This window comes from Heptranchias perlo, chromosome 16, assembly GCF_035084215.1.
Source record: "Heptranchias perlo isolate sHepPer1 chromosome 16, sHepPer1.hap1, whole genome shotgun sequence".
Lineage (NCBI taxonomy): Eukaryota > Metazoa > Chordata > Chondrichthyes > Hexanchiformes > Hexanchidae > Heptranchias > Heptranchias perlo.
In genome coordinates this window covers 45127273-45152038 of record NC_090340.1, presented here as the reverse complement: position 1 = coordinate 45152038, position 24766 = coordinate 45127273, and the positions used below count along the sequence as shown (strand labels likewise).

The window sequence follows — 24766 nt, the reverse complement described above, 5'->3', positions numbered from 1 at the left end:
ACTTTTCCCCTCATTATCCTTCTTAATTTATTTCACAGATGCCATAATGTGCTTCTCTTCCTATCCCTCAGCTTATCATTTTAAACTGCTTTGTCCATTTCCCCACCATACTGCTTTAAATACTTATCTATTAATATTTTTTGCTAGTATATTGATACCAGCCTGGTGTACGTGAAGCCTATACTATCTGTCTAGCTTCTACTGAACCCAGAAGTTAATGTCCTCAGAATCTGAAGCCTTCTTCCCCCTTCTAAACCAGTTGATTGATGTCTCTGATCTTTCAGTAGCTGGCCTGGTGCAAATTACTACCCTTGAGGTGCCTTTTCCCACTAAGGCCCATTAAATTGAATTTTGCAACAGTTCTTTGCTCTGTGCCTGGGCTTTTTAAAATATAAATTCATCCTATAACGTGCCGTGGGGACAATGAAGATGCCTCACAAATCCAAGTCGCCGTCGAATGCAAATCTCTCCGCATCAGCCTCCGTCTCTAAGCTGCATTGTTCCCCGAGTCTCCTGCCTGATCATGCGCATTCGGCCGAGGCCTGACGTAACTTCCGGTGAGCTCATTCCCGGCTGGTGACCGAAAACGTCACTGGGAATTTGGTTCACGGTGGTTGGAAAGTGGCGAAGCTCGAGGGAGCCTGAGGACCGGCAGGTGAGTAAGAAAGAAACGCTTCATTGCCCGCTCCATGGTGCAGTTCTGACCGGAGCAGAACGGCTCCGAGTCTCGGGCTAGCGCGGCCTCAGAGATTTCACTGCATGCGGCTTGTTTATGTTTCTAAACTCACTTCCGTGTTCCAATACATCAGTGGCTTTTAGGGCCTAAAAAAAAAACTCGAGGAAGCTCGTGCCTTGTAAATAAAGTTTAAGGGTTACTCCCAGTTTAGCTAATTTTTCCAAGGAGTGATAAACTTACTAAAATAAGCACTTTAACTGTATGAGCCGGGCTTCGGTGATAGTCCCGATCGAGCTTGAGAAACTTTTACATTCTTTTGCCAGGGTAACAGGGCTGTAGGTAAAATAGGTTTTTAAGTTGAGGTTACTTCACATATTTATATATTTATATATTAAAAGCTGTGTTGTTTGGGTCGATTTCTAACAGTAGTGAGGACACTGTAAGGTATCAGGCATACTCAGTGGATACCACTCTCGTCTCTCGAGTCGGAAGATTTGAGGTTCAAGCCCCACTCCAGAGATTTGAGCACGTAATCTTCACTGTCGGATGTGCCAGCTTTCGGATGAGATGTTAAATCCTCTGGGGTGGAGATAAAAGATCCCACGGCACTCCCAGTGCAAGGGAGTTCTCCCAGTGTCCTAGTCAACATTTATATCTCAATCAACACCTAAAACAGGTCATTTATTTCATTCCTGTTTGTGAGACCTTGAATTGGCTGTGTATTTCCTACGTTAGCTGTGTACCTTTTACATTCCCACAACAGTGACTACCCTTCAAAAGTACTTTATTGGATCTATATATATATATATATAAATACCTTCCTTCTACAGTAAGTGTTAAGCAATTTGCTATGGATTTAGCTGGATAGTGATATCACTTCCTCACTAAGCATCATTCATTTGTCTAAATTCAAATTATAAGTACGCAGTGGTCAGGGATGAGCACACAGATCCCCCATCCCTTTTAAGAAAGGAGATCCAGGACTTAAATAAATATACATACAAGTTCATTCTTTGATCTGAGACTTAATGAGATCTGGAGTCAACATTGAGGACTCTCAAGGCCATTCCCTCCTGGCTGGATGCTACTGTGTCTCAACCTCTGGTCTGTTGTGCTGACAGGACATAACTTAACACTTTTATTAACAGCAACAGTATTTAAAGGGATACAATAAAGAGCAATAACTTACAGGAAAAACTTTTTCTTTTACACACAGGGTTATGAGATTGTTGAATGCAGTACCAGAGTTAGTGATTGAAACAGAGACAATGTTAGCATTTAGGAATAGGTTAGATAAATGGATAAAAGACATTGGAAAAGGATGGGCTCATGAGATTAGCACTACTGCTCATGTGGAGGATAAACACCAACATAGACTAGTTGGGCTAAATGGCCTGTTCCCATGTTGTAATTTTGATGTAGTATAATGTAGTGCCTTTAGCATAAATAAACTTTTCAAGGTGCTTTTCAGATGGGTATAAGGAACATGGATGCCAAGCCAAGAATGGAGAGACTAGAGGTGAGACCACAGGCCTTGTTGAAGAGATGGGTTTTCAGAAGGTTGTTAAAGATGGAAAGATTTAGGGAGGGAGTTCTAGAGAATAGGACTGAGGCAGCTGAAGGCCATGTCATCAATTTTGGGGCTGACATCAGGAAGGCGGCATTCAGCAGTGGGTTTAGGGCTGAACGAGTTTGCAGATAGGGTTGCATAAGACTATGGAAAGGTTTATAAACAAGGATGAGAATACAGGATACAGGCAGCAGAGTGTTTGACAAGTTGGAGTGTCAAGAAGATGGAAGACTAGCAAGGAGAGAGGAGGATGAAACCACAACAGAGGTTGTGACTACTTTACATTTAGTATAAATTGCTGTTATCACAGGTATAACTGGCTGTCATTTTGAAGTGGGATGCATATGAAAACCTAGATGAAACATCTTTTTTCCCCCCTCCCCCTTAGTTGGTTGCTTAGAGTTTACTTTTTTCTCTCTCTGCTAGGTTGATTGCTCCGTTTTAAAGATCCAGTCATGCTGCGATCAGGATTTAGACCTGAACGGTTGCGGGTCAACCTACGACTTGTCATCAATAGGCTTAAGCTACTGGAGAAAAAGAAAAGTAGGTTTCTTTATCTTTAATGAATTTGTTAAAGGTTTTCTGTTTGATATTGTTAGTTGTCATTATTTTTTGTAGTCTTAATGCCTCAGTTCATAACACATTTCCTGTACTTAATGCGGCTGGACAACCAAGGCCTAATTGTTGGTGTGTAATGACCTGCTGCTTAGTGGTCCAGCTCTTTGGTACGGTATTGTGTGGCTCAGTTACTGTTGGAATATTTACCTGTTACATAAAATAATAATTTCGCTGACTCTCTGGTTAAACTAATATAAAAGATTGCATTTTTTTCCCTTTGAAAAGCACTGCACTGTTGGTTATTGTTTGATTACTCTTACAGCTGAGTTAGCGCAGAAAGCCAGGAAGGAAATTGCAGATTATCTTTCATCTGGGAAGGACGAGCGCGCTCGAATCCGTGTTGAGCATATCATTCGAGAGGACTACTTGGTGGAAGCTATGGAGATTCTGGAGCTGTACTGTGATTTGTTGCTTGCACGCTTTGGCATGATCCAATCAATGAAGTATGTAAATATGACACAAAGCTATGTCATGTACAAGACTTGGTTATGCATGTTATTTTTTCACTGGTCTTAAATGTCATATATGGATAACCAGCAAAATATTAGTGTGTTTGTATAAATAAGAAAACTTGTTAAAGTTTTCACAGCTGGTGTAGAGAACTTTTTATTAGGTAAATCAGTGTTTTCACTCAACTGAAAGATGAATGGTCACGTATGATACTAACTTTAAATTTGTAACAGAGCTGTTTTGTTGGAGAGGAGCATGGTAGTGAGAATAGAAATAGTAGGATAAGACAGGTTAATGCGTGGCTGGAGAAATGGTGCAGGAGGGAGGGCTTCAGATTCCTGGGCCATTGGGACCAGTTCTGGGGCAGAAGGGATCTGTTCAAGATGGACAGGTTGCACCTCAACAGAGCTGGGAGCGCTCTGACTCCGAATGATCAGTCCTCCGCAAAGGCCTCAGCTTCATCCCCTTGCGCCTCCATCTCAATGAATTTCAAGCTTGCCATAATGCTGAGCTCTACTTCCTTTGCGTCCACTTCCATGGCCAGGATTCCCCCCGGCACAGCGGACCTTGCTCCCGCCTTCAAAATTCTCATTCTACTTGGACCCCTCCCTCTGGCCTCTTACCCTCTCTTGACCTTTTCATTGGGAATTGCTGGCTTGACATCAGCCGTCTCAATTTCTCTACTCCCCTCACTCACTCTAACCTACCTCCCTCTAAACGTGCAGCACTCCGTTCTCTCAGGTCCAACCCTGACATTGTCATTAAACCTGCTGACAAGGGTGGCACTGTTGTTTGGCGAACAGACCTCTACCTAGTGGCGGTTGAATGCCAACTCTCCGTAACCTCCTCGTACCTCCCCCTGGACTAATATAAAAAAAACCTGCCCTCCACCCTATCAGAGACCTTCCCTTTTTCTCCCCTTTTGTCTGGCTCTGTACTTGCTTAAAAACTGTTAAATCTTTAACTTTTTCCAGTTCTGACGAAAGGTCATCGACCTGAAATGTTAACTGTTTCTTTCTCCACAGATGTAGCCTGACTTGCTGAGTATTTCCAGTATTTTCTATTTTTATTTTAGAATTCCAGCATCTGCAGTATTTTGCTTTTGAGACCTGGGACCAATGTCTTCATGGAGAGGTTAACTAGTGCTGTGAGGAAGGGTTTAAACTAATTTGGCAGGGGGATGGGCACCAGGATGAAACATTAGAGAGGAGAAACAAGGTGTACAGAGGACTGGGAGAGACAAATAGCACTAGAGTAAAGAATAGTTCAGAATTGGAGGGATCAGACGGGGACAAATGTGAGGCAGTCTAAGATGAGTTTGGAGTGCAGGTGCGTAAACACACGTAGCATGGTAAATAAGGTCGGTGAGCTGCAGGCACAAGTCGCAACATGGGACTTCGATATGGTGGCAGTAACAGAGACCTGGCTCAAAGAAGAGGAGGATTGGGTACTTAATATTCCTGGAAGGAAAGAAAGGAGGGGCGGGGTGGGGGTGTGTGGCAGTATTGATCAAAGAAACTATTATAGCATTGGAAAGGGATGATGTAGTTGAAGGTTCAGAGAATCTATTTGGTTAGAATTAAGGAACAGTAGAAGCGCTGTTACCCTACTGGGTATATACTATAGGCCACCAACTAGTGGGAAGAAGATGGAGCAAATTTGTAGGCAAATTACAGAAAGACGCAAGAACTATAAAGTAGTAATAATGAGGGGCTTCAATTATCCCAATATAGACTGAGATAGCAACAGTGTAAAGGGCAAAGAGGGGGAGGAATTCTTAAAATGTATACAAGAGAACTTTCTTGACCAGCGTGTTTCCAGTCCAAAGAAGAAGGAAGCAGTGCTGGAGCTTGTTCTGGAGAATGAAGTAGGGCAAGTGGAGCATGTTTCAGTGGGGGAACATTTTGGGTACAGTGATGATAATACCATCAGGTTTAGAATAGTAATGGAAAAGGACAAGGAACAATCAAGCATAAAAATACTTAACTGGAGGAGGGCAAATTTCAGTGAGTTAAAAGGGATCTTCCCCTGGTGGATTGGAATCAAAAATTGTTAGGCAAAACAGTAATTGAGCAATGGGAGGCCTTCAAGGAGGAGATGATTCGGATGCAGAGTAGACACATTCCCACGAGGCGGAAAGGAAGGGCATCCAAAGCTAGAGCTCCCTGGTTGACTAAAGAAATAGAGATTAAAATGAAACAGAAAAAGGAGGCTTATGACAAATGTACATTTCATAATACAGTAGAGAACCAAGCTGAATACAGAAAGTACAGAGGCGATTTAAAAAAGGGAATAAGAGGGGCAAAGAGACAATATGAGAATAGATTACCAGCTAACATAAAAGGGAACCCAAAAGTCTTTTATAAACGTATAAGGAGTAAAAGGGTAATCAAAGGAAGGGATAAAAAAGATCTTGTGGAGTTTAGAGGGCATAGCTGAGGTACTAAATGAATACTTCGCATCCGTCTTCACTAAAGAGGCTGCTGCCATTGTAGCAGTAAAGGAAGAGGTAGTAGTGATATTGAATAGGATAAAAATAGATAAAGTGGAGGTACTGAAAAGTCACCCGGTGCAGCTGGGAGGCATCCTAGGTTACTGAGGGAAATAAACCTGTAAATTGCGGAGGCTCTGGCCACAATCTTCCAATCCTCCTTAGATATGGGGGTAGTGCCAGAGGACTGGAGGATTGCAGATGTTACACCTCTGTTCAACAAAGGGAGAGCGATTAAGCCTAATGTCGGTGCTGGGGAAACGTTTAAAGACAATAATCTGGGACAAAATAAATTGACACGTGGAAATGTATGGGCTATTACATGAAAGTCAGCACATTAAAGGAAAATCGTGTTTGACTAACTTGATCTGATGAAGTAACAGTTAGGGTAGTGCGGTTGAAGTTGTGTGTATGGACTTTCAAAAGGCATTTGATACCACCTAATAGACTTGTTAGCAAAATTAAAGCCCATGGGATTAAAGGACAGTGGCAGGATGGATACCAAATTGGCTAAGGGACAGAAAGCAGTGGTGAACGCTTGTTTTTCAGACCGGAGGGAAGAATACAATGATGTTCCACAGGGGTCAGTATTAGGAACACTACTCTTTTTGATATATATTAATGACCTAGACTTGGATATACAGGGTATAATTTCAAAGTTCGCACGAAACTCGGAAATGTAGTAAACAACGTAGAGGATAGTAACAGACTTCAGGAGGACATAGACAGACTGGGTGAAATGGGCAGACACATGGCAGATTAAATTTAATGCTGTGAAGTGATACATTTTGGCAGGAAGAATGAGGAGAGGCAATATAGACTAAATGGTACAATTTTAACGGCTGTGCAGGAACAGGGAGATCTGCGGGTGTATACATAAATCTTTGAAGGTGGCAGGATAGATGGAGAAGGCTGTTAAAAAAGCATATGAGATCCTTGGCTTTATTAATAGAGGCATAGAGTACAAAAGCAAGGAAGTTATGCTAAACCTTTATAAAAACACTGGTTAGGCCTCAGCTGGAGTATTGTGTTCAATTCTGGACACCACACTTTAGGAAGGATGTCAATGCCTTAGAGAGGGTGCAGAAGAGATTTACTGGAATGGTATCAGAGATGAGGAACTTCAGTTATATGGAGAGACTAGAGAAGCTGGGGTGTTTCTCCTAAGAGCAGAGAAGGTTAAGAGAAGATTTGATGGAGTGTTCAAATCATGAACGGTTTTGATAGACTAAATAAGGAGAAACTGTTTCCTGTGGCAGAAGGTCGGTAACCAGAGGACACAGATTTAAGGTGATTGGCAAAAGAACCAGAGGTGAAATGAGGAAACATTTTTTTACGCAGCGAGTTTTGATGATCTGGTATGCACTGCCTGAAAAAGTGGTGGAAGCAGATTCAATAATAACTTTCAAAAGAGAATTGGATAAATAGATGAAGGGAAAAAATTTATAGGGCTATGGGGAAAGAGCAGAGGAGTAGGACTGATTGGATAGCTCTTTTAAAGAGCCAACACAGGCATGATGGGCCAAATGGCCGCCTCCTATGCTGTACCTTACTATGATACTAAGTGGTAGGGGAAAAAATAATGCCAGTGGCACAATGTTGCTGCTGCCATTTGCATCTTCTGCCAATACTGTGCAACTGTTACACACTCTTAACTGCCTCTTTATAACCCACAATAAAAAGAAACGTTACTGTGCTCCTGTCTTCATTTTTCTCTATAAAAGAAACCCTAATGAAACTACAAAAGACTCCTTTAAACAGTATAATTCAAAAAAGTGTTTATAAATGGAATGATTTATGTTAGTGTTTAACCCTATCACCTCGCTCTGTGAAACAGCTAAATATTATCCCAATGTTTCTGAATGCTGAAATGATTACATTTGAAAGAATTGATTAACAAAGTGTCCACAATGTTAAGTTAATAAATTGTATTGCATTTAGTTGCATATTCATATTTACCACTATCCCTTTTTGCCTGGTCAAGACATTATTTTGTTGGGGTTCATAGTTCTGTTTTTTGTCAAAAGTAAAATCTGCTTCTGGTTCTAACCACCTAGAAAAGGTTCAAAGCTGTGTTTGTCAGTTGTCTGACAACCAGCTATGACTCTTTTGCTTGGGATGAAGACACGGGGTGGGGGCAGGGTGGGGAAGAGAAGGTAGGATGGGTTAGCTCTCTATAATAAACTCAGTAATCCGATATCTGAACTAGATAGGTCAGCAGTATTCCAGGGAACTATTAATGATTGACCAGTCTGTCCGGCTCAGTCATGGCAACTGAAGGGGTGCAACTGCCAATGAGACTGGGGTTCTTCCTGCTTGACTCATAGTAATGTTACAAGTCGATGCCCCAGTGAGTAGCATGGTCCTGGCTGGGCAAGCAATTATGGTAAACTGCAGTTTTAACTGGTATAACTCACATACCCATGAGGGGAGGCTCCAAACATTGCCTTTGCCAATCTTCACCTAAACACTTTAGATTTGGGTAAATGGGGTGTGTCCCTACGGGGAGAGAATGTGCACTTCATATTGGGCAAACAGAAACCCTACAGGTGAGTGTAGATTTCTCAGTAGTTTGATTTGGTGGGTTTACATGCATGGCAGACAACTGACTGACTTAAAAAAAAGGTTGTAGGAGCACCGCACAAGCTAGCTAAGTTGAGGGGTTTGTTGCGAATTCTACAGGATATTTGCTTTTATTTGTAATCTACCTTTTCTCTTCCATATACGTTTAGGGAACTTGATACAGGCCTTAGTGAGTCGATTTCTACTCTGATTTGGGCTGCCCCACGACTACAGACTGAAGTAGCTGAACTCAGAGTTGTAAGTATTGTTTCTTTAAGTGGATTATAAATGATTTATGGTCTCCATCTGCCCCTTTTCACTCAGGGAACTGGATCCAGGTCTGGCAGAGGCAGTCTCAACACTAATATGGGCTGCCTCAAGGTTACAATCTGAAGTAACAGAGTTAAAAATAGTAAGTAGCAGTGAATGGAGAAGGTGTAGTTAGAATATCCTGCTACTACTTTTGCATGTATTCTGCATGCCTGAGTTTGAAGTGAAATGTTGGTGCTTTAAATAAAGTTCAGCTGCAGTTAGCGATTATAAATAGAGCATTAGAAAATATGTATAACCAGACTTGTCAGTCTTTTTGGTTTATGTATTGTATGTATTATCTTGTTTTAATTTTTCAATTATAAAAGCTATAGGGCTTGATTGATAGTTACTTGTGTTAGCAACCACAGCCCAGTTACTCTTGTTAGAATTGCATACAGTTTGCACTGTATATATTTCTCACCTTTCTCAGAGCTTATGTGGGAAGCAGTAAGCTCTGTACTTTCCATTATAGTTTCCATCCTGACAAAACAAGGAAGGCTCAGAACTGTGTAGAGAAGCCTTCCCTGATTCTAGTCCATGCTGAATTTTGATATTTGATTACACATCTTTCCAGAGTCTTTTCAACTTCTTGGGCATCACTATAATGAACAGAGATGGAAACAGATGACGAGCCTCAGAGAAGATTGAAAAAGGGCAGAAAAGTTTTTTTTTTTAAAGCCTTAGATCAGCAACTGTGGCATAATATCAGATTTCTGATTTTTGGAATCCTCTCAGAAATTGTGAGATTGCTCCAGAACTCTCAGGCTGAAATAGTTGCTTAAATATTATTAGCAGAATTGGTGTGCAGAGTCAAAATACTTAAGAATGTGGTTTGATTTCAGAGTTGCATATGGAAGGTGCAAGTGAAAGGGTTAGAAGGGTAGATTCAGTAATCCTATGCTCTTAATGGGAAGCCTTGCTTAATGGGACAATGGATCAGAGCTAAGGCTAGAAACCCGCTGGTTCTCTTACTAGGAGCATTGGATCACTGAATACGGTAGAGAGAAAATACTATAGTTTTGGGGGAGGGGAGATGTGTTAGCAGAAAAATACTCTTTTCAATTAAATTTTTAGATGGCCTCTCAAGTTGTCTCAAACAATTTTAAATTGAACATATTAATCACTACATGTAGAATCATAATTTTAATCTGCGTAATATTGAATCAGTCATGTAAGTGCCACTATTAGTGCTGCAGGTTTTTGTTGCTGTGCATAAACTTTCCTATTGAAAGTAGAGTGTGATGTTTCTAAAAATAAATTGCCAGAAATGATCATAATTCACATGAGCTATCAAGTTTAATTCTAGATATGTAAAGTGTGGATGGGGGTAAGGTTTGGAGTATAAGCTAAATCTCTTCAAGATATTACACTGGGGTTTCTACTTGTATTGATCTGTTTATCGGTATTAATTTCAAACCCTGTATCATTTTTATTGATGCAAGATTACAGTTTCCTCATGCTCAATGATTTGATCTTGTGTGCCAAAAGAAAATGAGGGAATAGTCTGGGAAGGATAGATTTTGTAGCATAGAGAGGTGTAGCCAAAACCATACTGAATTGATTGTAAAAAGTGGTGTGATTTAACCCTGAAACTAAACTTGGTGTGTGGTGCTATGCTGTGTTGTGGGATTTACTAGTGTTTTTTAACAATGGAATTTCATTGTATTTAATAATCTTCAAACTTTTGTAAGTGACCTTTTTGATTTGTTTTACTGGATCTAGAACATTAGTATGTTGTATATTTCAATTTCTGTATAAGCATCACTCTCACACAGGTTTTCATGACTTGTGAATTTGATGATACAGTTTGCACAGTAACCAGTTGCCATGGGGTGCTTGTCTGTTTAAGGGAAGCTGAAGGAATTTCCAGGAAGCTATTTGGTTGTTATAGTGATTCAGGAATTGAAGATCTGGAGGCATTGCTGAAGGTTACTCAGGCCACCTTGGTTGCTTGGATTGACCATATTTGTTATGTTTGTTCTTTAATAGTTTGTGAAAATGCAGACCTGGTTTAAAAAAAATATCCAAAATAATTGAAGTAAACATGAGAACAATTTCCCACATCTTCAGATTGTATAAACTGTGATTCTTTGTTTTCATATTTGTATTTAGCTCCAAAATAATCAAAATGCGAACACAAATATCAGCAAATGAATTGGAATTGGTGACATTGCATTTACTTATCTCTCAGAATTGATGCTACAGGAATTGTTAAAAAAATCTACTCTCATGTTAGAGGGACTGTTTTCACTTTCCACTGCTGCTATAAATCATTCCTATGAAAAAAATTCACTGCAGTAACTTGCTCTGTTTAGATGGGTTGGGTTTACTCTCAACAAGAAGACTATGATGAACCATTTGTATTACAGAGCTGCTTCAGGGAATAGTTCTGCAATATTAGCTATATGGCCTGGGTGGTATAGAAACTGCCTCCTTTGGTGTTTTGCCTTCAACATATTGTCTGCATATGTTGAAAATATGAAATTCAATCATTGTTGACATTTGCACTCTGGCCTGCTGTAGAAGATCTTTCAAGTCATAGCAAGGTTATCTATGGGAGGGAAGAAAAGCTGTGGGTGATCCTTTTCCTCATTATTCAAACTTTTCCCATGTTGGAATAAACAAGTGGTAACAGCAGTGTACAATGCGATTGTCTTGGGCAGGATTGTCCAGCCCATGGAGGCAAATGGAAACAAGTAAGTTCACATACGACTTTAAAGTAATCTGGTTTAGGCTGTTTAAACTTAACCATGCCCATAGACTAAAAGAGAAAATTGCACCAGTGGCTTTGCTACTCCTATCTTTATGGGAAAAGGATCTTCATGACTTATGTCTGTGTTGTTTTGAGTATCATACTTTGCACTCTTAAATGAGCAATGGTGCACTGACCCAGGTTTCCACAATGTGAAATATTGAAAATTTTCTTCAACGCTGTGGTGTAAAATCACTTTATATTTTACTAATATATTAGTGGTTCAAAATGAAAGCAACCTCTGTTATTAAATGATACTGTCAGTTCTGCCATAGTACAGAGGTTGTTTTGCTTGTTAATCTGAGTTTTCCAGGAGATTTCATTTTCCTTATTTTTCCTTCCACAATTTCTGAGACCTCTCTTAAATCTCTATGGCAATATTTTATAACTATTCTATTTTCTTTCTTTGTAGGTTTCAGATCAGCTGTGTGCCAAATACAGCAAGGAGTATGGAAAGCTTTGCAGGACAAACCAGATAGGAACTGTGAATGAGAGGGTAAATGCAGTGTAATTTAAAAAAACTTTGTTCAGAGGTCTGTGGTCTACCTCTTTATTGCAAAATACATATTCTGACATGTGAATACATACTGAAAGGAAGCTGTACCCCCTCAAAAGTTAGATTGATGCAGCATTCAACCATTGTTTAACTATGACCGGGCAAAAGATCTTGTTCTATGAAACACTGAATGGAATGATGCCCCCTAAAGTTACAGATATTGGAACTTACTGCAAAGATAAGAATAGATGATGGAGACTATTTGTCCCATCAAACTCATCCTTGTATAGAAACATGATTCTCTCAATAATTGTCATTTAAAATACTAAATATTTCCTGGTAAAGCTAAATAAATAAAATTCCAAGTACTGTTAGTCATTTCAAGATCAGTGTTTTAATTCTGAAGATTTTGATTCAGTTGTCTTCACTTACCAAAATTTAACATTTTTGTTTTAAATTACTCTGGAACTTGCTCACAACAAGGCCTTTTTGAAACTGGAAAGCACTATAATTGTCTGGTTTTACCATTTGCAATTGACAGTGCATATTTGTTGAAAACTAATGCTACCTGGTATAAATACTTTGCAAGTTTTAATAAGTCGTCATTCTCTTCCTTTACAATGCAGTTGCATTTAAAAAGGATGTGCAGGTAATATTAGCCCAGTGTTTGAATTTGTTTATATATAAGCTCTAATTATCTGATGAACTTGCACTAATCTAGTGATGGTTAGTAATTAACTTTTGTTCTGCACTAGTTATTTCTAACCTGTTATGGTAGTTACTCTGGAATTTCTATGCTTTCATCCTTTTTGCACGATTTTCCAATATTGATTGCATTCCTTTTCAGCTTATGCTCAAGCTAAGTGTTGAAGCACCACCCAAAATCCTAGTGGAGAGATACTTAATCGAGATAGCAAAGAACTACAATGTTCCCTATGAGCCTGATTCTGTTGTCATGGTATGTATGTCTACAGTTCATCTGACTAATGTTGCCACCTGAACACTGAAGGAGAAGCTGTTAATCACAAGACAGATCACAGGCAGCGTTATTATTGAAGTGCATTCAAAATCCATCTTTGGTTTTAAACTGTTTAAATTCTTTTGCCGATATTTAGTTTTAGCTGATATACAGCTCAATTATCAATCATAATGGTTCATTAAAATTTGGAGTATAATTGAGTTGCAGCTCAATGTTAATGAAACACCTAATCTGAATTCTTGATGTGACCTAAAGCAGCAGTTCTGCACTTTACTTTAAAGATGCTATATTGTCGTTGTAAAAATGCAAACATTTATCCTAGCCTGTCACAATGTAGTTGCAGCCCTTCAATCACTAGGACTGTAATACTTCTCCCAGATACTCAAGCTATACTGGAGACCCCATAGAAACTCTGCAGCCTCTGCTTCACAAGACATCTGTGCATTTGAGATTTTAAGTTTATTTTTGAAGTCATCGAATGAACTCTAAACAGTGTGTTCTTCCACCTTTTAAAATAATTTTTAAAAAGTCACCTACCTCTATCTTTTGCTGTTCCTCTAACTTCTCTACGGCCTTCTCTATTTCTGTTGACCCTGGTCGTGGCCAGATATGACTGCCTTGCATTAAAAAGTGCTGTTCTAGTGGCAATGGACCTTGTTCCCCTGCTGCCTTCTGTCCCTGACCTTGCTCCCCAATCTAACCCTGCTATTTTGAAAATATGCTTAAAAAAAAGAAATAGCTGTTTGAGCTATGAAAAAAAAAATCGAAAAAATGTGGCCCTTGGGCCACACCCCTCTCTCTCTCTTGGGCTTCTCTCCCTCTGTGCTTTGCTGTGGGCAATTTGACTGTTTACACTTTAACTTTATCACTTTGGATGGGTTCTAAAAAAACGATATGGAGAATTTTTTTTCACTCAAGCCTGCATTTATATTTTTACTTGAGTGATTATTTTTTTCTATTTTACAATTCTATGTGCATTTTTAATGTTCCTAATGTACAGCTTTCTAATTGCAGTGTAGCTTACAGCAAAAAAAGTTTTTCAAATTTAAAGAAATCTTTTTTTGGCCTCTTTCCTATAAAAGGTGAGTCAGCCAAACCGTACAATGTTTTTACAGCTCTCAAACACTTGGATGGCTGAGAGTCATAAATAAATGGCAACAGGACTAGTCTGTATATTTAATAAATAAGGCTGAGACCGTAAACCACTTGGATTGCTATTTATCCTATTAGTCATTTGAGTTCCATAATCAAAATCATATTGTGCTTATTTTGTTTTATGGCTGTTGTGATTTTTTAAAAAAGTGGTTGAGGCAATTGTGCTCGTCAGCCTTCAACTGTTTCAGACACCTGATGATATTCTTCAAAAAGTATTTTTGCCCCCTTTCACCATTTAAAAAAATTAAAAATCTCTGCTTGTTCCACCGTGAATAGTGATGATCTTAAAGTCAGTACATGTGAGCAATACTAGTGAATGTGTACATATTTACCAAGACTCACCTGAGGTTTAGAACACCCCAACACAACATTTTATATCCTGAAGATGCCATTGGATTTACATGAAAAGATGCAAAATTGTGTACTGAATTTGCTGATTTTTCAGTAAATCATGCTACTTAAAGAATGGGCTAATGGTTTTAATTCTTGTAAAAGTAAGGTTCCTTTGAACTGCTGTGGTAATGTGTTGTACAGTAGTCACTTGTTTCAGCAGTCAGTGTACTTTAGGTGTAAATAAGATTACAAGCACCCAGCAAGATGTGATTCCAATTACTTAGAATCATACAGCACAGAAGGAAACCATTCGGCCCATCGTACTTGTGAAAGAACTATCCAATTATTCCCACTCCCCTGCTCTTTCCCCATAGCCCTGCAAATTTTTCCTTTTTAAATATATCTATACTCTGGAATTTGTAGAGCTTTATTATCAAGTAAAATGATAGCCCATTAATTAGTGAATAAGACTTTTTTTCAATTATTTCTAGGGTGAAATCCCAGTAGGTGTGGAAGCAGATTTGATTGATGTAGTTAATGATGATAAGAAAGGCGGACCTGGTGGGGGAGGTGGTGGAGGATTCACAGCACCCGTGGCAGGCATTATGCCTATGGCAATGCCAACACCATCTGTACCATTCTCATACCCTCCAAGAAAGGGACCAGTAAGTATTTTTCAAACAGCAAACATTTGACACTTCAATTCCCCCTCCAATGTTCTCTACTTCTGCCAGAACAATAACTTCCACTTATATAGTACCTTTAATATAAAAAGACGCCCCAAGGCGTGACAGAGGTCTAATCAGACAAAAATGGATGGCGAGACGAAGAAGGAGATATTAGGAGAGATGGCCAATAGCTTGATCAAAATGGTAGGTCTTAAATATGTAGAGGAAGGAGGAGATCCAGATCGTAGGCCCTAGACAGCTGAATGCATGGACACCAGGGGCATGATTTTCACTTGGTGTGGGGTACCCTGCACATCCGTAGATTTTCGTGGGGGATCCCTAAAGCGAATTGAGTGCGTTGCAATCTGCGATCGCAACTCAATCAAAGGTGAGTGTTTGTACTTCCGAGTTTCCCACGCCAGGCAGCCAGATTGGCTGGCTGGCTGCCTGTCAGGAGTGAAAGGAGCTGAAAATCAGAGAGGGGTGGGAGGCGGGAGGGAGAGAGAGATCATCGGCCTTGAGGAAAAAAATGAGGGGTGGTGGGATGTGGGCGACATTGGGGGTGGAAGGTGGGATAGCCAGCATTGGGGATCGGAGGGGGTTCCGCCAGCGTCGGGGATCGGAGGGGGTTCCGCCAGCGTCGGGGATCGGAGGGGGTTCCGCCAGCGTCGGGGATCGGAGGGGGTTCCGCCAGCGTCGGGGATCGGAGGGGGTTCCGCCAGCGTCGGGGATCGGAGGGGGTTCCGCCAGCGTCGGGGATCGGAGGGGGTTCCGCCAGCGTCTGGGATCGGAGGGGGTTCCGCCAGCGTCTGGGATCGGAGGGGGTTCCGCCAGCGTCGGGGATCGGAGGGGGTTCCGCCAGCGTCGGGGATCGGAGGGGGTTCCGCCAGCGTCGGGGATCGGAGGGGCGGGGTCAGCCAGCGTCGGGGATCGGAGGGGCGGGGTCAGCCAGCGTCAGGGATCGGAGGGGCGGGGTCAGCCAGCGTCGGGGATCGGAGGGGCGGGGTCAGCCAGCGTCGGGGATCGGAGGGGCGGGTGAGGGTCAGCCAGCGCCGGGGATCGGAGGGGCGGGTGAGGGTCAGCCAGCGCCGGGGATCGGAGGGGCGGGTGAGGGTCAGCCAGCGCCGGGGATCGGAGGGGCGGGTGAGGGTCAGCCGGGGATCGGAGGGGCGGGTGAGGTTCAGCCAGCGCCGGGGATCGGAGGGGCGGGTGAGGGTCAGCCAGCGCCGGGGATCGGAGGGGCGGGTGAGGGTCAGCCGGGGATCGGAGGGGCGGGTGAGGTTCAGCCAGCGCCGGGGATCGGAGGGGCGGGTGAGGTTCAGCCAGCGCCGGGGATCGGAGGGGCGGGTGAGGGTCAGCCAACGCCGGGGATCGGAGGGGCGGGTGAGGGTCAGCCAGCGTCGGGGATCGGAGGGGCGGGTGAGGGTCAGCCAGCGTCGGGGATCGGAGGGGCGGGTGAGGGTCAGCCAGCGTCGGGGATCGGAGGGCGGGTGAGGGTCAGCCAGCGTCGGGGATCGGAGGGCGGGTGAGGGTCAGCCAGCGTCGGGGATCGGAGGGGTGGGTGAGGGTCAGCCAGCGTCGGGGATCTCGGGGAGGGGGTTGCGGGGTAGTGTCGGCCGGGTGCGCTTGTTGGGCACACAAGCAGGACAATGAAGACACTCACCTCATGGATCTGGCCCTTCCCACCTGCTTTCATTTGACGTGAATCGAAAGCGATGGGAAATCCAAACAGGTACGTTTAAATTCATTTTACTTTTGTAGTAACAAACAATTAAGTACCTCAGCTATTTCAGTGAGGTACATTGCCCCTTTAAGTATTGGCCCGCCGGCTTTAAGTGAAGGCAGGACTTCGTGGTATCTGTTGTGCACACGCATACAAAGCTGCTTGGGTTAAACCCAGAAGTGGGCGAGTTGGAGCTGGGATGCAGTCCCACTCCAAAAAAAATTGTTGTTTTAACCTGCCACCTGCCCCCAACCCACCCGTTCTTGGGGGTTAAAATTACCCCACAATTGTGGAGCAAAAAGATGGGGAGATGTACAAGAAGACAGAGTCAAAGGAACAGAGAGTTCGTGCAATAGGGAAGGGTGAGGCCATGAAGGAATTTAAACACAAGGATGAAAATTTTCAATTTGAAGCTTCGGGGGACTGGGAACCAATGTGGGCAAGCAAGGACACGTGATGGGTGAACAAAACTTGGTGTGGGATAGGATATGGACAGCAGAGCTTTTGGATGAGATGAAGTTTTTGGCGGGGAGGCTGGCCAGGAGAGCATTGGTCATGATTTTGATCATACATGGCATGTAAAGTATAACTTGAATCCTACTGTCTCTTTGTGATTCTAAACCAGTCCCCATTGTGTTGATTCAATTGTATCTTTAGTTTGGGAGTACATGCTTGGGATGGGTTAGATTAAAAAAAATGACCTGAAGGGGTCTAGCAAAAGTTAGCTGACTTAACTATATCCAGTTGTAACCTGTATTGTTAAGGATATTCTTTAGATGCATGTGATGGTCTGCATGCTTCTGAAACTTTTGTTTTGATGAAGCGTAGGCTCCTAAATCCTCTGGCTTAACAAAACAAGCCTTTCTGTTGCATGAATGATGTCCTTTCTACAGGCAAGGAAACTTCTTTCACTTCAACTAAACTAGATGTTTTAGTTGGCTGTAATCTTGGCATGTTGATTGACTCTCTGCATGAAATTAAATGTTTTATTTTTAATGTTTCATACTAAACTTATTAAGAATATATTCTTTCAATGATTGATCACTGTTCCATCTACTAATGTAGGCTAAATCATCTGTCATATGTTAAAAATTGATAATTTCTGGTTAAGTAATGCTTCAGTTACTCTGCTAGGCTGACAACTTGAATTGATCAGATTGAAACTCTTGGATTCCTGACCAGTTTGCCTGTTTCCTGGATGGACATGGTACAGTGACAAATATGTCATTACATCTCACTCTACCTGACTTGGAGAGTGGGTGGAGTGAGGGGAAATCAATTGGAAAGGGCATAAGATCCCTAATTAAGTTGTGTGTCTGTGTATTATATTTTTTACAAAAAGGCTGCAAGAAGGTAACCAAAATTTGCAGTAACTTTAAACAAATGCAATCCAATTTAAATCTGCAAGAAGTCTCTTCTGAAATGTGGTTTGTAGGATTTTTCTGTAGGCTGATCGTGGATATCTTCCAATTCAGATTTATTCTGTATGATCTAAATGAGTGATTTAGGATGGCACTGATAAGAATTGAGGATGCATATCTGTAGTTTTCTTCACTTATGGTTGGGGTGGAAAGATAATGCCCCCCACCAAGTTAGCTTTAAAGTAAATAAGAATGGTTAAAGCCAAATTATGTAATTCTGTTCGATTAGATAATCCAGACATCAGATGTTGTGATGCTGTGGTAGTCAACAAAAACATAGATCAAAGCTACATTGGGAGGGTGAAGATGCTTGATATTTGGTTGAATCCTGTCTTTTTTGTTTCTCCTAGGATAACTTTAATGGTCTGTCAGTGGACACTTATCAGCCATTCAACAACTTCCAGCCACCCAACATGGGGGGTAACCCACCTCCGATACCAATTCACCCACCAACATACGAATCTGTAAGTTGCTGAGGTTCTTTCGCAACAGCAGACCTGAGCCTGGCCAATGGGGAGAGTGGATATTCAGGAAAGATGTTGTTTTAATTGTACCTCTGGCGCTTTCAACCATACATCAACATTACTAACGACATTGCACCTCAGCCTTGCTGTTTTCATTCATAATCTTGCATGATGTTAGTCAGTATTCCTTCTGTTAAGATGTGAACTGTCAAAACATTGTGCAAATTAACATTTAAAATGTCCCATGGCCCACTTGACAGACTTCTAACATTTTTTCAATAATTTATCTGATCTCACACATTGTCTGAATGGATTAATTATATCTACAGATGATACTTTGTAAAACTGGAGCTATTATTGGATTGCATCTATGAGAGCATCCCTACCAGACCTGTATGCAATATACACTGAGTCTAGTGTGCTACTGAACCATACACATCAGGAAAGTCCCAAGTTTGATCCCTGGTCTATGCTAAGCTAGTTACTCGCAGGTGATGGTAGAGGTGCTTCATTTGATCTCAGTATCCCTCCGTTTCAGGAGAAATACTGCCACAATTCTTGCTATTCAACGACCCCTGCTGTAAAATGCGTATTTGTGGATGTTGTGGGAAGGAGAGAATTGAGCTCGAGTCTGATGACATCTACATTTAAATAGCCTGCTGATACTTATTCCCTTGGCTCACACATAGCCATTTGGGTGAGGTTACTAGAGGGCAGTCAGCCTCTGTGGAACTGCCTCGACGAGAGTTAACCCCTTCAGGAGAGAATTCCTGAAATAATTGAAGCAGTCACTTTAATCATTTGATTATTTTAAATTTAGTATATGAAGGCTTATCTTCAGTTTATTCCTTGTTTGCTCACATACTTCAGTTAGAAGAGCATATGGTCCGAGAACAGATTTTCTCCAACCAAATACCACCCCATAAATTGTGCTTTGTGTAAGCTGAGCCTTTTTCTAAAACTTGTGCACATCATGTGGAACTAGCTAGTTTCTGCAAGGTGTTCTACCTAATGGCTTTGTTTGGAACGGAGTTGGTTGATCTAACTGCTGACGTGTGACTGTTGCCTTTGATCAAAATCTATGATGACTTTTTAGAACAAATTTATAAAAATAACATAAACTCTGTTAGAAACGGCAGACCAGAATCTGGACAGAAGTAGTGCTGTTACCTGAAATAAATCTTAATGTTTCTGTGGCCAGTACGCTGATATGTTGTCTAAATGTAGTTGTACTGATTATTAAATAATACTTGTATATATGTACAAAAGGAATACTGAAAACTATTTCACTAACAAGATTGACTCATTTTCTGTGGGGCCCATTAATATTAGCACGTTCAGGAAATCAGTGGCTTCTCTGTAAAAATAAAAAATATATTATTTCTAAATTTATTCCATGAATATATGTAATCTCTGCATTTGAAGTGTGTTCAGAATGCGCAACCTGCTGAAACTGTGATGCTAATTTATTAATACATTATTAAATATAAGTTTTTGATAATTTGTGATTTATTCAGAAAAGCCACAGCAGTGTTTTGTTTACTTTTTTGTAATGTGTAATGTTTGGCAACTAGATCTTGTGTAAACTTGCATCTTTGTGTCAGATTTTAAGTTGCAGAATGCTGGGGCTGCTATTTTTACTGATAATTATCAGTGAATCACGGTTTTTAGAATTTTAATCTCTTAAAGCCTGACGATGTAAAAAAAAAACTTATACCGAGTTAAATTTGTATTTTTACAGCTCTTAACACAGACATTCAAATTGCACATTACATTACACGTTCTCACTAAATCGATGGATGATGAATTAAGTGGTCACTGCATTACATTGCTGTTAACAAAAAATGTTGATTGGGAGTTTAATGAGCATTCGCAATTGAAAAAAGTTGCCTTGTGATGACTGCCTGTTTGGTTGAGTTAACATTGACTTTGTAGCAGCAACAACTTGGATTTATATAGGGCCTTTAACGTAGAAAAAAAAATCCCACGGTGGTTCACAGGGCAAAACAGGCACAAATGCTGAGCCTTTCCAAATGGGTTAGAGAAATGACTGAAAGCTTGCTTAAAGTGATGTTTTGAATAGGCTTTGAAAGGTTGAAAGGAGGATTTTGGGAGGAAGGTTGAAGTGGCTAAAAGCTCCATCACTGAAGGTGGAATGGAGGGAGGGGGGAAATGCACAGGAAGCCAGAGTCAGTGAGCTGGAAAGCAAGGGACAGGATGTAAGGCTGGAGAAATTTGCAGAAATGTGGAGGGCAGACAGATCAGTTGTGGGCTTTTTGAGGAGGGGAGTGATAGTAACTGTTTAGGAAGGCATGATGTGGAGATGCCGGTGATGGACTGGGGTTGACAATCTCCGAAAGCTTGTGAATTTAAAATAAAATTGCTGGACTATAACTTGGTGTTGTAAAATTGTTTACAATTGTTTAGGAAGGGAGATGGACAGTGCCCGAACAGAGAGAAGCATTAACCGTATCAATGAACATTGGGTTCAGCAAAGGTGTTAGGTGGGGACGGAGTCAGGTGGGCAGGAGGTGGGTCTCAGAAGAGATGGCTTAGAGAGCCAAGGCTTTGGGACCACGTTTATGTGCAGGAGTACTGCTGGAGCTTAATCAACTACAACTATGCAGTTTACCAGAGCTGTTACCCACTGCTTATCTGGATGGGACCATCCTACGTGTTGGGGCATTAGCTTGCAGGGTTATCTGGAGTTGAGTGGGAAGAGCCCTCAGCCTCCAGTGACAGCTCTACCCGGTTAGGTTCCATTATTAAACGAGACTGGCTGATTAATCTAGCAACCAGTGCTTTGAAGTACTGTGGACTGCCTGGTTCAGGTTATTGGATTACAGGTCTACCACAGGTGGTTGATTTGGATCTGTGCTTCTATCACCAAGACCAATGCAACACTCTAGGCTTACTCATTATCAACTGCTTAATCCAGGTCCTCAACCTTAGCAAAGCAGCATGCTTGCTCTGAGGTTGACCTCCACTTCCAGTGACTGGTTGATGTTGGCCTGAGCCCCCCCTCTGTACATGTGCTTCCCCTTTCCCACCTCTCAGCTTGCAGTCGGTAGTGACATTGCTGTAGTTAAAGTTGACTTGACTGTATTACTGATCATCGGTGTTGTTTAACAGATTGATGATGTTAACCGTACTGACACTGGTTTGCCTTCTTCCAAGCTTCCTGGTAAGTCATGACAGTTTTTTTGTTTAATCTATTTATGTAGTTCACTGTGGTGAAAATGTTTTTGTATCTAATGTTAGCATAATATGATACTACATTGCACATAGTAATTTTTGTTATTATTTGTATTGTATAGGTCCTTCAGTCCCAATTGCTGCACCTCGGCAGATGCCACGACCTGCTGCTGCTTCGAGCGACTTTATTTACGATAATGTAACACTACCAGAGTTGCCCTCTGTGCCTGACACCCTACCAACAGCATCTGTTGGTGGCACTTCCACAGCTTCAGAAGACATTGATTTTGATGATCTGTCTCGCAGATTTGAGGACTTGAAGAAGAAAACTTAATTTAATAATCAAGAAAGCTGTTCTTTAATTTTCATGGAGTAATTCTAAATTCACTAGTGTATCTCTACTAGAACCTGAAAGCTTTATAATTGAACCAGATGCTATGTATGCTGGAATATTATCACTCCTTTCTTGAAAAGTTATTTGGATTTCTCTCAGTAGTGGTGTACTGTACTTTCAGATATTCTTATTCTAACCAGGCCCTGGTTATATTTATGGCGGTCTTGGTTGAGCATTGATTCAAATCTAGTTTTGGCCATGACCTCAGATCTTCACTAGCCTACACTCGGCATCATGCTAACTTGAGTCTGTCTGTCTGTCTGTCTGTCTGTCTCTCTCTCTCTCTCTCTCTCTCTCTCTCAAGGTGCCCCAAATGACCAGGAAGGACAGGTGCATTTGAAAGAATGAACACTAATATTGGTAGTAGTGAGATTGCATGTGATCTCAGACTTGTATAAGAGAAAGCAAAATAGCTGTCCTGATCCCATTCAAGCTTACTCTGACAAGATGCATTTGTCAGTAACACTTAATAAAAGTGTATATTGTTTTCAGCCAGTTATTTATAAAGTATCTTGTGTATTCCAAAAAGAAATGATTTACACTTTCCTATTTACAGGTGGAGAATCCTTGTACTATTTAAAGTCTAATGTAAACCTGATCTGTAATGAAGTCTCTAACATTGTCTTTTTGTTTCAGTCTTATAAAAATGAAATTTGAAGTTTCTGCACTGGAAGTGATACGCTTGAAAGAATCTCTGCGAATCAACTTTAATAGCATTCCAATTGCATTTTCTTAACATACTTAATTTTCTCATTCAACAAAAAATCTAAAATATTTTTAAAAGATATAGGTTGCACAGGTTAGACTTTTGGCCATTTTAAAATTATGACCTAGGTAGTGTGATGAAGCTCTACTGCAGAGGTATTTACTAATTTCAGGTCGAGGACCAGAATCTGAAACAGTAACTTGCTTACAGGTTGCTTCAACAGTGAGGTAACTCCACGTTTATATTTTTAACAATAGCATATGCATCACCTATATATGGTTCAGATAGCAACCAAAGCCCAAAAGCATCAAATCATTCAGTTTTTATCTACCATTTGATTCTGTACATGGAGTATGTTTCATTACTTTTCTAAACTAGATTGTTAACACTTGTTCCACAAACTAGTTGGCTAAAGTTTAGTTGTAGATCTGATACGGCAAGTCTCATCAGTTCTGTACCTTGCATCTTGTCCATTCTAATGCCAAGAGGGTGGACTGGAGTTCTGACTCCACAGAGCTGTACTATTGCTATGGTGTCCCAGCAGCAATGGGTTGCAGAACTTTCCAAGCTGTTCAGCCCTTTGTCCCAACCAAGAGTACCCAAGACTGGAACACTCAGTAACAATTGGACATTGAGTTTCCTAGTCTTCTGATTGGGAAGAAGTACCAAAAAGATATGAGTGGTGTAGAAAACTATGGAGTAACTCATTGTTGGGAGCCCATAATTAAGATAATGGCTCTTGGAGTCACTGGCCTGTGATTTTTGGCGGAGAAGGTGTGTAATACAGTGGGATTACTAGAGACGAAATGGAGGAGAAAATACATTACTTTTCATCAGAAGCTCACAAGGTTAGCATTTGGCCCATAGGCTGTTTTGTGTACCCCGCTCTACTGTGTCTCAAAGTTCCAATAATCACAGAGTTTCAATCTGGTGAGTGTAATTGGACAGTACAGCTAACCTAGGTTAGCCCTTTGCATGGTCTGAGATAAATTACCAAGTTTGGCATGCAGACGACAGTATCGTGGGTTTTATAGTTTCCTGCATATTCTGTTCATCCACCAGGTGATTAAAAATCTTTTAATGCAACAGCTGTCATCCTTTACAACAGTTTGAAATGATTATTGTTTAACTTGTAAATTTTCTCTTCTAATTAGAATAGCCCCTAATGGCTGTGAGCTCAATGAGACATGGCAGCAATGGACTTTGAATATCCAGTGGATTTGCACATGCATGCATCTGTGATCGATGTCATAATGTGCATGAGGCTAGGATGCAATAAAAATAGCTTTCAAACTGAGTAGCCAGCCAGTAGTCTTGTGGCAAACTAATTTATTAATGGATTGAGAGTAACTGTTCAGTGGAAGTACTGAACAGTTCATAATAAATCACTGTAACAACTCTACTTTCAATAAGATTGCTCTGAATTTTCACTTTGTAATGTGTTGATTGACTTGATTTTCTATATCCTTACATTATTCATAATATTAAACAATGTTGCAAAGGCCTTATTAGTCGGATGTTGGGGTCCTTACCTTTACAAAAATGTGCAGACTTGGTGTACATGATTTTGTTTATATTGTATGGTTAAACATTGCTAAATAAAACAACTTTAAGGATTTCTGTTGGTTGTAGTTCTGTTAATTCAGTGGCATCTAAAACTTTCCTTGAACACATACCAAAAACAACAACTTGCATTTATATAGCTCCTTTTAGGTAGTAGGACGTCCCGAGGTGCTTCACAGGAGCGATTATCAAGCAAAATTTGACACCGAGCCACGTGAGGAGATATTAGGACAGGTGA

General features: G+C 41.0%; 2 protein-coding genes across 2 annotated transcripts in view; both read left to right on the top strand.

Moving 5' to 3' along the window:
- The first annotated feature begins 567 nt into the window (after positions 1 to 567).
- Positions 568 to 24583, top strand: ist1 (IST1 factor associated with ESCRT-III). Its single transcript, XM_067998062.1, has 10 exons — positions 568 to 655; positions 2673 to 2789; positions 3127 to 3307; positions 8538 to 8625; positions 11844 to 11927; positions 12775 to 12885; positions 14886 to 15059; positions 18557 to 18670; positions 21803 to 21854; positions 21988 to 24583. The coding sequence occupies exons 2-10, from the start codon at positions 2702 to 2704 to the stop codon at positions 22197 to 22199; spliced, it is 1104 nt and encodes a 367-aa protein (XP_067854163.1). The 5' UTR covers positions 568 to 655; positions 2673 to 2701; the 3' UTR covers positions 22200 to 24583.
- The window catches only part of LOC137333431 (polycystin-1-like protein 2), a 119269-nt gene continuing 118274 nt past the window's right edge, over positions 23772 to 24766 (top strand). Inside the window, exon 1 of the mRNA XM_067997581.1 lies at positions 23772 to 23813. Within this exon, the coding sequence (XP_067853682.1) occupies positions 23772 to 23813 (42 nt within the window). The remainder of the gene's footprint in view (positions 23814 to 24766) is intronic.

Coding starts and splice junctions, on each gene's coding strand:
- ist1 (XM_067998062.1), top strand. CDS start 2,702: ATGCTGCGATCAGGATTTAGACCTGAACGGTTGCGGGTCAACCTACGA. Junction 2,790..3,126: donor GCTACTGGAGAAAAAGAAAA/GTAGGTTTCTTT, acceptor TTACTCTTACAG/CTGAGTTAGCGCAGAAAGCC. Junction 12,886..14,885: donor AGCCTGATTCTGTTGTCATG/GTATGTATGTCT, acceptor AATTATTTCTAG/GGTGAAATCCCAGTAGGTGT.